Raw genomic sequence first — 14,064 nt, 5'->3', positions numbered from 1 at the left:
AGAGCTGTAACTTTTTAGCCTTGACCAACATGCTATAGAGTGCTTTTCTAGCTTGTGTGACTTGTTTAGAAATTGCCTTTTTAAAACTACCATTATAATTGAATTTAACTCCAAGGTACACAAAGTCATCTACAACCTCGAGTGGATCACCAGCATAAACGAATTCAGGAATTCTTCTAACCTTCCCACGGGAGAAAATAACAATTTTAGTCTTGCTTGCATTTACAGTCAAGCGCCATGTCTGACAATAACTATCTACAGCATCAAGAGCTTTTTGCAACTCCTCCGGAGTTTCTGCTAAAATTATTGTGTCATCTGCATAAAGTAAACAAGAAAGATTTAAAGCTTTTTTGACATATAAACGCATGATGCATTACGAACCGATTACAACTACTGGTAACAACTTTTATGTCGGTGCATTACAAATTGCTATTATTCATGTGGTATTAATCAAATATTTAACCTTGACCTCTCCATATAAAACATATTCACACATTCATATATCTTTATATTACTCAAGTGATATATTAATGTATTCATATATTTATATAGTCATACATTCATATTTTTCATATTTATATATTCATATATCAATATATTTTTTTTATATTTATATATTCATGTATTCATATATTAATATATTTTTATATTTATATATTCATATATTCATATACTGTTCCCAGCTTCAGAAGGAAAGGGATCGAGGATCGAGGTCACCGTGCATCTACATATCAGGCAACATCATTGCAGAATCTGTATAGCATACCAGTTTAGCTTCTTCCCCAGTGTGCTCTGGAATGTTCTCCCAGCCGAAGCGGTGTCAGCCCCATCCATTGAGGTCTTTAAGCACCGCCTCTCATCATCATCATCATCATCATCATTAGTGCTTGTCCAACCTGGAGTCATCATGTCACCCTCCGTGAAAAAAAAAAAGAAGAATATGAATTATATATATATATATATAAATATATAAATATATATATATATATATATATATATATATATATATATATATATATATATATAATTTTTACTTGCACCTTTATTTTTTTTTCTCCTTTTATTTGAGTGTGTCTTCAAACTGTATCCTCCACTACCGGTACGCGTTCCGTGACCGCGCACCTCACTCTTCCGCAGTACTCTACTGAGAGGGATGTAGAATGGAAGAAGAAGAAGGAGAAGAAGAAGAAGGAGGAGGAGGAGAAGAAGAAGAAGAAGAAAAAGAAAAAGGTAGTAGTAGTAGTAGTAGTAGTAGTAGTAGTAGTAGTAGTAGTAGTAGTAGTAGTAGTATAGTAGTAGAAGAAGAGAAGAGGAAGAAGAAGAAGAAGAAACAATTATTTCTGGTTTCCCTTGAAACACCGATTTCCAGTTATTTCGATTTTTTTTAACTATAATTATGATTATTATACACTCGTAATACGCGCTTAAAGATAATTTTCGTGAGCACGGATTCATACATACACGATTTATAATTCTTAGGCCTATAGTTCATAAGTAATCATAGAAGGAGATACCGAGGTGCAAATGAAAACTTGAAAATAAATTAAGACAGTTATTCTCAGTCATTCATGCACTTTAATTATAATTCGATCGACGGTCCATCCAAATGAAACTTCGCAAACCCTCATTTAGTTCGCATGCAAGTATTTCTGTTTTGCAATGAAGATCTTTCGCTGGTCATTAATTTGTAAGTCATTCCATAAGTTATATATCCAGGCAAAAATTTAATTGTTTGTAAACCTATTATACATTTCTCAGCACATCATCCATATTTATTTTGGAGCATAGGGCCTATCAAATACTTGCGAGGATGTTGTTCAATAGTTGCATGCTTGATCTCATGGTCGTCTCATTCCCCTGATTTAAAATGACTGTATATTTTTCTTGGTCAACTTCTCAGATCTTCTTGACCTTTAAATATTTTCCACAAAATGACAAATGATTGATATAAGAATACAAACATGTACTTGATATTGAAATTGTTAGTTTATATTTCATATGCATGTTTAGGCCCCTTATGGAAAAATATAAAGTAGTGCCTGCATTCGCTGCTATGTTGTTTATGATTGTCATCGTGCTGTCACTGAGAGCAAGAAACGTTTTTGTTTTTGTTTTTTGACAACCAAATCATCGTTCGTAAAAAAAAAAAAGTTTAACATTTCGTGGAGAAATAAGTCCTTTCTGTTGTAATTTAACATAATCCAAGTGCGCGACCGAAAAGTGTTCTCTCTTTCCAGTCGCTCTTATGAGTTATATAGAAAGGCGTTAAATGCTTCTTATATAATCTTCTACGTTTATAGTTTGCATATAGGACCTGTGAGCCTATGGGCATAAAGTTTATCACATCCATTGACCGAATTCGGGACTGAATTACAGGGCGTGAAGTCATAGGTCTATATCCGAAAGCCTTGAAGATTGTGTTTACCAAGGATACCTCCTTGTGTTTACGGATCACAATCAGTCAGTAGGTAGACATAATCATGATGTCGTCATAAGAATGAAAGAAGGCTTCAGGGTAAGACCCTTCCATCTATAAAGCTACCTTGAATTAGGCCTATGCGCAACGTTGGGATAAGACAACCTCGAATGTATAAAACAACCTAGACACTATAATAGGATAGCCGAGAGGCGTCCTTACAAGACAGTCTACACAAGGCGCAGCCTCCAAACAAAAGGACTGGATAACGTGGCAGCTTTGAAAAACACTGAATGATGTGAATAAATCCTATTATTCCCAGCATGGCGCTCGGGAGTCCCCGCAGTTGGTGCTCCTCGGAAACTGCAACAATGTATATCTATTAACTCTCATTGTTTATTGAATGATTTGCTGTGGAAGGCCACGCCCAAACCGTTAATTGTTTTTTCAGACATGAGTTAAAAAGGCCTTGTCAAACCATGCTTCGATTGTGAGACACTCATACCCTGATCTCATCAAATCTAATGAAACACATGAATTTAGTTCAACCACACAATCCTCATACGTTCAAAAATGTAATGTTTATGCGGAAAAGGTAGCAATGTACATGCAATGTATAGAATGAAGACAAATTTGAAATAACAATTAAAATCTTTCATCCGATGTGCAGCGTTTAATAGTTGAACACCAGAACTTGACATACCGCTTATAAGCCAAAGTTTACATGTAGGACCTATTACCAGAGTTAGCAGAATGGAATCTCAGTCTGCTTTTTGTGGGATATTCCCAAGCATTGACTGATCAACTTTGATGCAACAGTGACGCAAAAGACTCATTAAGTGTAGTGTGCTGAATAATCTACAATGTATGACGATGTCCATATGTGTGTAGGCCTGTACTGTACTTCTTGAGTAACTGTGTGTACCCACTCAGCACATAACAAACTATTTTGATACATTGTATGTCAAGAACATAAGCAGTGTCTTAAATGCAACATTTGCTCCTGCGACAATTGCTCCGCTCTTCAAATCTTCAAAGGACTTAGGGCTACGGTTGTGATAGGGTTTGAGGTTTAGTTTGATGTGAGGATTAGGGTTAGGGTTATGTTTGTGGATAGAATTTATGTTTGGCTTAGCGTGCATATTTCATGGGAGCAAATGTCGCTGGAGCAAATGTCATGGAACCATTTCCCCCAATCTATACCATTCATATAAACCTCTGGCCCGTTTGTCCAACACCTTTCACTAAACTGTTACACACCGTGTGATCTGTACCAAATTCGAAGAGAATTCGTGAAGTATCTTTTACGAAATGTCATTGAAATTTATCTCTCTACAACAAACAACTTCCGACGTTGCACTGGCGTCTCAATTAAAATATAAATGATGCCTGCGTGAACAGAACTTCTCTTACCAAATATGTTCAAGGAAATAAAGTTTAATGGTTTATTGAGCTCTTGTTTGAAGTTATCGTTGATAAAATTTTATAACTGAAAGTGTTTCTAATCTGCAAACTTTGAGAGACCAAATTGATGATAAAGTAGGGTAGCCTAAGCCATTATACTGTACTCAGAAAAAAAAAAAAAGTTTTTTTAAATAAAAATCCTGACAGTGTTTGAATCATAAGTTATATACAGTCAAACCTATACCCATAGCGGCTATCCAAAGACGAGAAAATGGCCGTTATAGACAGGTAGCCGTTAGAGCAGGTTTTTACTTTCTTCATGATGTAAGAAAATATCAAGATATTCCACTTTTAAATCATCAAATATTATGGCATAACAACGTACAATATTATGTTATTCCTTGCAGTGTTAGTTCTTCTGTTTCCAGACAACAGTCTTTCGTAAGCGCAATTAACGCCTTAACCCTTAAATTTTTAATAATCTGATATTTCCGTCTGATGACTTGTTAATCCCTCAGTGTCAATAAAACGCACCGTCTAACTCTTGAATTAATCATTGGCGTTTTCCGGTTAACTATCAAGCAAATTTTGCGATATATTACTCACAGCCTGTCGATAACGAGAAACAAAACTAATCTCCGATCTGGACGGATGACTCTCAGCAAACGGTGCTTTGTAATATCAAAAGCAGTTATGACACAGATGTTTACTCATCAAACAGGGATGAAAATTACACGACGTATACATATAAATGTACATTTTGCCCAATGTTATACAGTAAATAGATAGACTGATGGAAAATAGATACAGAATAAGAAGCAGAAAGAAAAGAAGAGGAGAGTTATGAAGAAAAGAAAACCAGAGCATACAGTCTCAATAAAGCGTATCTTCTTGGAATCGTATCCTTTCATTCATATTAAAAATGGAGGTTGTGTTGACTTAGCGACGATAAGCGGGTTACATTTGCAAAATTAATGTTTATTCTTCTTGCTTCCGTGATTGTGTCAATATGAAACCATATAGGAAGACACGTGAATCAGGTCATATAATTTGCTTGAAACTTGAATCATAGAGGTGATGACTAGTACAATGTACTCAGGTTTAACAAAAATATTTCAGAAGAGCTTTTAACCTTGGACCACTTATTCCCCCTGCCCAACCCCCAAAATAAATTTGTAAGTGCTGTAACCCCATACACCAAATTTGATGAAATAATTACAGTGTATATGCTGTGTATGTACCAACTTTGTAAAACTTGTAATAACTTAATGAACTATAATAGTTTTGTAAAACTTGTAATACTTGGTAAATGCTGATTGTATTACGATTTGACCTTCACACACATACACACACACACAAACACACACTCATAGACACGTACACATTCAATATTGCTTGTAGCTGTAGTAGCTACTGTATATACTCAGCACAGAATCACAGAACATACTCACTTCTATATGTCATGATGCAATCACGTGTACATGTTGTATAATGAAGTGTTCGTCTAAGTGTTCACACATCTTGTGACCATTTCTGTTTCATGGCTTACACAATAAATATGCAACATTTGCATTGAAGTTGGTTCATGTGTGTACATGTAGTTGTTTACTTGTTTGGTACACAAAGTACATGTACATGCTGTTCAAAATAGCTCTGTTGCAGAGCGCATTTTGCCAAGAGGGTTGCCCTAATTGGGAAGGTAAAATCAATAGACAGTCACCCAGCCGTGAATGACAAGTCCTTGAAAGATTCCAAAGACTCCACAGGGCTCACCTTCACACAATTACTCCACAGCACAAAGTAAAACCAGTCTGCTGGAATCGAAAGAATTAGGCTGCTGCCTTCGGATGAAGGTTGCAAGTAAAACCTCCACTCTGATCCACTGTCCTCTCACACTGTACTAAGCCAATCTGATATCAGTACACAGCTTGGGTGGATTAGTATCTTACAAATGCTTAACACTGCCAGGTCATTGAAAGAAGAGAAAAAGGGGGTACACCTGAATAAATTGTACAACATCACAGGCTTTTAATCCTCGTTCATGATGGTATCGAAGAACATGATTCAGTTTCGACCCAAGGTATCGACACACTTCCATAGGTGAATATTTGTGACGTTTCTTTGAAGTACAGTAATGCTCAATGGGACAATGACTTATATACTGGAAGGGCTTGATAAAAACCTCAAAATAGGTCATTTTCAGTTTGTCTGCAATTTTGTACGGCACAGGGACTATGGCATACCGAATGATCATCAGGGGTGTGAGAGTTCTTGCAGAAAAAAAAAAGTCTAAAAAAAAAAAAAAACCTAACAACTTATGACACAAATGTTTGACTGTATATTAAACCAAACATTTCAATGCATTTGAACTGCAAAAAAAAAAAAAAAAGAAAGAAAAAAGTCTGAAGTCAGAGTAAACTGGACTCTCACACCCCTGAATCATACAGTTTACACAAAGTTACACATTTTCACTTTCCATCTCTTTGTTTCTGCTCCAATTCATTTCTTTCTTTAATTTGACTAACTCTCCAAACACAATCCAAGCACACAAAACAAAAATGGGCATTCCTACCTGAGCTCCTAAAAATTGCAGCTACATGCACCACTATTGCATTTGTGTAGGACACAATGGCATCAAAATGAATAAAATATCATTCTTCATGCTTTTTCGTTCCTGAACACTGAGCAGAAATGAAGCCAATGCAGATATCCATTTTTATCCACCAAGATATACTTTAAAAACTGGCGTAGACATGGCTTCTAAGACATCACACACATAAATCACATCAAATATGTAACTTGCTACACAGAACAAGTTCTGTGTTCTTCAATTCTGAAGTTTTTCAAGTTTGAATAAGACAGTTCTTACTTAGCCACAGCAGTATACAACGCTGGAATAAAAACATATAGGAAAAATGTTAAAAAAAATATAAAATAAATGAATAAATAACAAATAAATACATGAATAAAGAAAACAAACTCGCGCCCGAAGTATTAGTAAAATGATCGCATATTAGGGGCTAGCATGATTCAATTCAATACCAAACCAACCAATCTTGGCCTGTCTCAATGCACTGCAAATGGCATACAATTTTTGAATCTTAACTGTATAATATACTCTAATTGGACACAAGTACTGTGTATACAATGAAATAGACTTGCCAGCAGTCATGGCAAGTCTTGATAACATGGTCACATGTACACACATTTAGGTATCCAATAAAAACTTTGTATAAATATATTAATACAGTTATTCCATGAAATGCTTGAGGTCTTTCCAAACCAGCTAAGTAGCGTGTCATTAATTGTCCTTGGTATAATTCCCCGTCGTCTTCTCCTTTAAATATGCGATGAGGTCTGCACGCTCCTTGGGCTTCTTCAGGCCAGCGAACACCATCTTCGTTCCAGGGATGTATGCCTTGGGATTTTCCAGATAGACCCATAACGTGTCCAAGCCCCATGTGATACCTGTGGGAGAAAACAGAGAGAGAAAAAAAGAAAATACAAAAATAATAATGGTCAAGATTTATTCAACTTCCAGATCACTTCACAGGACAATCACCTCTCACACCAACAATGCAGATTTATACATCCTACACGTTTAATCAACTGCAAAGAAAAATCAGTACACAATTATAGTGTGCTCTCATTGACACAAACATGCTTATCACAAAATTTTGTCCAAACAAAATATAAATTTAGATCCCCAAATCATAAACATACATACATGTACATCCAAGTATTTATTTCATTTGTTTGGCTGCGGCATATTTCCATGAAACACAAAGAAAATTGCCGGTCCTGAGGACTTTGCTGTGCTGAGAGTCGCATGTATAATGCACTTATCTATCTGTTGGAAAGTTAATGTTACTTTCTCTTTAAAAATGTTAATCTTGCCCATAAAGTGAATACACATGCTGTACTACCAGAATATTTTCGCATTTTATGTTACTGTAGGAATCCACAGGATTTCCATGCACTGAGACTTCTCTCTGTCCATCCCTCTCCCCACCCCAAAAAGAAAAAATATGACAACACACTACATGAACATGATACAATGCTCTTTGAAAACAAAACAACACAACACACACATACACACAAAAAAAAAAAAATACTGGTTGGCCTCACCTTTGTTCTTGTTGGCGTCCGTGTACTTGAACCCCTCAGCCTGGCCCGTTTTCCTGCCCCAAAGCCCCATGAGGTTTGGGCCCTGCTTGTGCTTCCCGCTGTTGTCAATCTGATGACACTGTGTGCATTTCACTTTGAAGATCTTTGCACCCTTATCTGGGTCTCCGAAGTTTGGCTCTACTGTTTTGCCCATTGTGACAAGATGAGGTATCTAGTATCACTGGAGAAGCACATGTTGGCAAGAACCAGAGTACAGGGGGAACAAAGGAGATCAGAAAAATCAGAAGTGGTGTCAACTTACCACCAAAATATTCTCAGTGAGAGGACTGAGTAGACACAATTGTAACTGATTTTATGTTTGATGACTCATCACATTTGTTTTACTTTAGGACACAAACTGTTCAGTAATATGATTAATTTGTGACTTTAACGCAAATTTTCCACATTATTATTTGCTTCAATGGCATTTCTGAAACAAATTGTTCCAAAGTAAAGTAGTACCATCCAATTGGTTACCTAACCAATTCGCATTTTGATGCTAGATGGTGTAGATAGTTCTCTGGTTTAGTTTTATTTGAATCTACATGAAAGATGCACATGCAGTTTACCTTACATTCATTACAATTACATACCACACAGACCTCAACTGTTAGTTAAAATTTTCATAACATTCATAGTATTATTCTCATTGGCTCTTTAATATGACCACGATGACAACAGAAACACTAATAAAAACAGGTTGCTTACAAAGTACTTCATAAGGATTTTACACACACATGTACAATGTAGACCACATCTGGTTACACACGGCACGATAGTGTACATAGACTCTTATAGACTCTACTTGTTTTAAAAGTCCAACGAGGGAGGTGTTAGAGGAGTGGAATCTAATTGTAATTTGTGCAAATTTATGTGTTGGTTCTTTAGCATGACAATTGCAAGCTTGGCATTTAACTGGCTTTGAGAGGATAATGTTCAATGCTCCAAGCTGCTCTTCCACAGAGTTTAATAGAAATAGAGACCAAAAAAGAGGTTCTTGATTTTGACAATTCTACGGTGTATTCCACAGGAAATGTTGAAATCCTGTAATGGAACTTAGTGGTTAGCTTGTTTAATACCCCTGGGCTGAAAAAGGAGTATTTTGTACAGGTACTAGTATCTCATAAGAAGGTTACACATTGTATATAGTATAGACCAGATCTATAGTATTACTACCTTGAGTTTGCACACATTTGTGCATACACTTTTAATGTAGATCTATAAAATATTGTTTGGCAGGTTTAGCACTTGATTGTTAAACTTTTGAATTTTGTATAATTGGTGAAATCGGTTAATCAATGCAGATTTTTATATGATTCCACATGGTTTAAAGAAGTGCAATTTTTACAAATCTTCTTCAAGTCTCCTGGCAGTACTGCATTGCATTCTTTACACACTTTCAACAATTCATGTTTCAAAAAAATGTTGAAGGGGGCAGCAAATTGATGCTGCATTGCTGGCTTGGTAAGTTGCATTTTAGGAATGATGCATTTGATAAAAGCAGAACTACTGTAAAAGTGGAAATTTTCGCGGTGTTGAAATTTTCGCGCAACCAGAAACTAGCCCGAAAATAAAAACACGCGAATATTTTTGCTTGCCATACGTTCCCGTGCGTGATGTCTTGATTCCGCGGAATTAAAAACACGCGAAACTCTTCTGACCCGGCCTAGCGCGAAAAATTAGTCGCGCGAAAATATCCACTTTTACAGTAGATCCCTAGCACTAGGCTGCTAGCTGCTTAGTGCGAGGGTCTAAATGTGTTGTAACTTGTATTTTGTCAACTCAAAGCAAAGGAAAGCAACACCAGTGATACAACTGTAACCTTTAGATTAGAACACATACAATTGTATCAACACTTCTCGGCAGGAGCTTGAGCACCGGTACAACGGAGATAGGGCCTAATGTTAGGCTCCTACATGTATTTTTGTTTCTTCTCCCTGGTGCATGGTGCTGGTCCAAATACCCGAACTGGTGGTACATGTATGATGTAGGCCACAGTTGCGGCATTCTTGACCTTGACCCACACACATACTGCACATCACCTAACCTCACAGACAATGACACATACAATGTGTATGAATGTAACGTTAGTGGCGACAATCGAGGTAGAAACTGATTAGGGCCTACGCTTATATATGGGGAACCTTATATATCATGGCATACGTATGATCACGCCACTTCCACTCACCGACTGTTATACTAGTCTATATCTCTACTCCGTCTACTTAGTACAACAATAAACTTTGTTAGTATTTTTGCCTTATTAATTTGTCTACTAAGTATAGGTGTATCAGGTCTGGAATTATATATTAAATAACAATATGATTTGCACCGCAAGCAGAGACATTTTGTGTGATCGTGAAATCAATGTCAATGAAGACATGCCTACACGTTGGTTAAGCATATGCGTCAGTCAGTTGAGTAAGGTTGCCCCGCAGACATGTAGGTCCTAGTAGCCGGCTACCGACTGAGTGAAAGCACGCTGATGTAACTAAAATTCGATGGAAAAATCCCAAATTTTGTGTGATCTAAATGACCATCGCAGTACTTTCAATAATAATGTCAAACACAAGACATAAAATCTTACCTTTAAAGTCTAAAACTAAGAAGTTTCAATCGCACTATTCAACTCAGGAGTTCCGACTTCCGATCGAGAGTAGTGAACGGACGTTACAAAATTCGGTGAATGGCATGAGTAATGGCGGCGTACGCACGAAACAGATCGCACACGTAATGTTTCCTCGGCCTATTCTCCTCTCTGTGTAATCTAGCTGATGTAAGTCTATGCATGTGCTTCATAACCTTTCCTTTGCGTGCGCGCAGTACTACGTGCTCTTATGTGCCATACGATACGATGGGCGTACGCGTGCGTCCTGCTACGAAATAAATGTGTGACGTTTGGGGTCACGAAACGGTCACGAAGGAAGCGGAAGGTTATTTTCCGTACCGTCAACGAGTACCAGGACTTTGGACTACTGTAAATTGCGTTAATCACATATCCAGTCGGTTTGACCAGGGAGGTGGAAAGCTGGTTTGACTTTCACTCACTACACTGCATACTAGAAGTAGTACATGTATTTGTATACAAGATCGTAGCAATACCATGTAATGAGGCTCTATTCTTACAGCAAGGACAATCGAAAGTGCTCCAAAAAGATGTAGGCCTATGGGCACGCACACAATGAATTTAATAAAAAAAAAACACTCAAAAAAGTGCTCCATCTTATGTAAGTTTAACACTAATTAATTGAACGTATTGATATAATATGAATGCTTCCTTCACGTTTTTGTCTTATTTCACGTTGAAAGTATTGTCTACCCAAGAGATGTACTATAGTACCCAAGTTACTAGAGTGCAAGTCCATGCCATCTACGAAATTCACATTGTCCATGCTCAGTTGACGCGATAGTTGTACGTCAAAATACAAGACGCCCGGATGTTGAATAAACGTAGGTGTAGAAATTGTATGCGTCACCTTTCCTACCTACGCACGTACGGACGCACGCTGTTCAATTTTGTCCTGCATGTGGACCCTGACCGAAGGTCACCTTCCTTATTTGGAAAATGCCGGTAATACGGCTATTTGATTGGCTTGTCCATGGGTTTTTGTCAGCACGTGCACGACCGAACCAAAAAAGCCAGTGATTCATGCACAAGTAGTGTACTAGTACTTTGTAAGTTTGGAACCCTCGAGTTTGACGCAACCACCCGTCTATCAAGTGTCAACTGACTTCTGCGGGTTATTGAACTTTAATTACTTCTCTTTTACTGCGTAATTCTCGGAAATTACCGACAACTCTCCAATCAGGGGGAAAGAAGTTGCTTCACATACACCTGTGAACATACTAAGCACACAATAACATAGAGATATGATAAACTCTTAGAAAAAAAAATGATCATCGATTTCTATAACTAAACTGGTTTCTTTCAATCTCAGAATCACTCAGTATTTTCAACTTGCTGTTTTCCCCATGCATTTTCACCCTACAGCGGAAAGTAGAAATAATTTCTGTGTTTTGCGTATGTTCCAACAATTTTATTGTTTTCACAATATACAAATGTAGTTCTATTCCTGCGTATTTTGACCAATCATGTCTGTGGAATTATTCACATTCTTTACAGTTTTGATGTGTATTCTAAACTCATTGTTTATTTTTTCTAATAAAAACAAAAACAGCTGTAGACCTACATGTGTCTTTCAAAAAAGATTTTAGCCCCTTGAGGAGAAACTGAAAATGCAACAGAGTACAGTAGGGCCTACTAACATTTGAAATTGCACACACTTTTTTTTTTTGTCAATCTTTTTTTCTTTCTCTTTCATATGAACAATAATACACAAATTAGTTAATTGCAAAATAATACAAATTTCATTAGTGACAACATAAATTCCACATTGTCAATATCATAAATGAAAAAGACACACACACTTACACACACACACACACACACACACACACATTTTTCCATCATCCCATACCTTCCATTCTTTCTGAATGATAGTGATTATTTTGGCTCAAAGGAAAGAAAGAGCAGTTCCCATATTATGGGAGTCGAATGTGTAGTAAAATTAGTGAGAAAAATACAATACTCCTGTCAAAGCGAGAGCTAGGAGTGGTCAAAATCTAAAATTTTTCCTCCAAATTCAGAATAATTGGAAGGATTGCCATCTAGTATTTTATTTTCCAAATGCTAGGACTGAAGGTGTGGGGCCTTGAGTCTCTGGCAAGATTACATAGATACTGTGCTAATTACAATGAAAGAAGGACACAGAATGCTACATTTTTTACATTTTATTTTTACTGTTTTTACATTTTCAACAAATGTTTGCATGCTTTATTTCAACAACACTCATATGTACCACTTGCAATCCAACAACTTTTTTTTTTTTTTTCAAAGGAAAGCACATCCAATCAAGGTTTACAATATTTCTGATATGGTTTGATCTTTGGCTTATGATTCACAAAAGGCAAAGAATTTAGTTTTTAGAAGGGAAAACAACACAAACAAAATCTTGAATGCTAGTTATTCATTTGCTCCTCTGGGGGACATGGGTTAAGGTGTATGCTTATAGTTTAACCCTCTGTTTACAGGTATTGGATGCTACAGGTATCAAATCTACAGGCAGTTCTCATATCTGAGAAGCGACATGTTAAACATAATAATCCACATTCATGAGGCCTTAGGCTTGCATATGCCAGTCCCACGATCAATATCATTTCAATTTTGTGAGCCCTTCTTCTTTAAGATCCACAGTGATGATGCACAATGTCACTTTGGGAGTTATAAAACAGCACTATGTGCTCAAGCTTAAGCAGATCAGACAGTAAAATATCAAAATACGTAAGTGATGACAAAGATAGGGGTCAATAAAGTGATTAAAGATGTAAATAATGCTATTCAGTTCAGTTCAGTTCAGTTCAGTGCAATGACATTTATTTCCAGCAAAAAAATATAATTATGTAAGCACAGATAACAATGTGATCAATTTGAACATGCTGGGAGCACATTTCTAGATGTAAGGAACTTGTGATAAATGAAGATAATGTTTCATGATATGCATTACTGGTATCATAATAACTGAAGATAAATTGTACAAAACCAAGGTAAGAACAAAGACAGAGATAGAGCATAGACAGACGAAAGCAAGATGATATTATGAGTATCAGTGGAACTGATGATGTCAATCTGCTTAGATTCATTTGTGATTCGAGATAACTTCACCCTAAATCACAGGCAAATAAAGACCAGAATTTGTTGATTCCAGGTGGGACACCAGCAGTGATATACTGTATCTATTGCACAAAATAACCTCAGATCAAAAGAAAAAAAAAATGTAATAAAAACAAGAGCCTTTGATGATGCTTCACCAAACATAGATCACCAACTGCATTTCCCTACATATTTGGTGATACCTTCCAACCTAAAGCTAGTATCTCACCAACGGAGACGTCTCCGTGATGTCTCGAACTTATCAGTCGCAGCAGTCGTGGAGACGTCTCCAACATAAAAATGTCTTGCGGTCTCATCAAGGAGACGTCTCTGAGACGAGTTATGGCAGTTGTCAAAAAATTTCAAA

At 36.7% G+C, this 14,064-nt stretch overlaps 1 protein-coding gene across 1 annotated transcript; it reads right to left on the bottom strand.

The window, feature by feature from the left end:
• Positions 1-5,824: 5,824 nt before the first annotated feature.
• On the bottom strand, positions 5,825-11,355 carry LOC140243260 (cytochrome c-like). The gene is made up of 4 exons (XM_072322930.1): positions 11,328-11,355; positions 10,575-10,745; positions 7,949-8,168; positions 5,825-7,288 (listed from the first exon to the last, which is right to left on the bottom strand). Exons 3-4 carry the CDS (start codon positions 8,139-8,141, stop codon positions 7,122-7,124), a joined length of 360 nt encoding a protein of 119 aa, XP_072179031.1. The 5' UTR covers positions 8,142-8,168; positions 10,575-10,745; positions 11,328-11,355; the 3' UTR covers positions 5,825-7,121.
• Between the last annotated feature and the right edge of the window lie 2,709 nt (positions 11,356-14,064).

Source organism: Diadema setosum, chromosome 20 (assembly GCF_964275005.1).
Source record: "Diadema setosum chromosome 20, eeDiaSeto1, whole genome shotgun sequence".
NCBI lineage: Eukaryota > Metazoa > Echinodermata > Echinoidea > Diadematoida > Diadematidae > Diadema > Diadema setosum.
Note: the sequence above shows the minus strand (reverse complement) of the source record. Positions and strands in the feature narration are given on the sequence as shown.

Excerpts from the sequence above, each read along its gene's own strand:
- LOC140243260 (XM_072322930.1), bottom strand. The coding sequence starts at position 8,141 with ATGGGCAAAACAGTAGAGCCAAACTTCGGAGACCCAGATAAGGGTGCA. Across the intron at positions 7,289-7,948 it reads GGACGCCAACAAGAACAAAG|GTATCACATGGGGCTTGGAC; the intron begins GTGAGGCCAACC and ends TTTCTCCCACAG.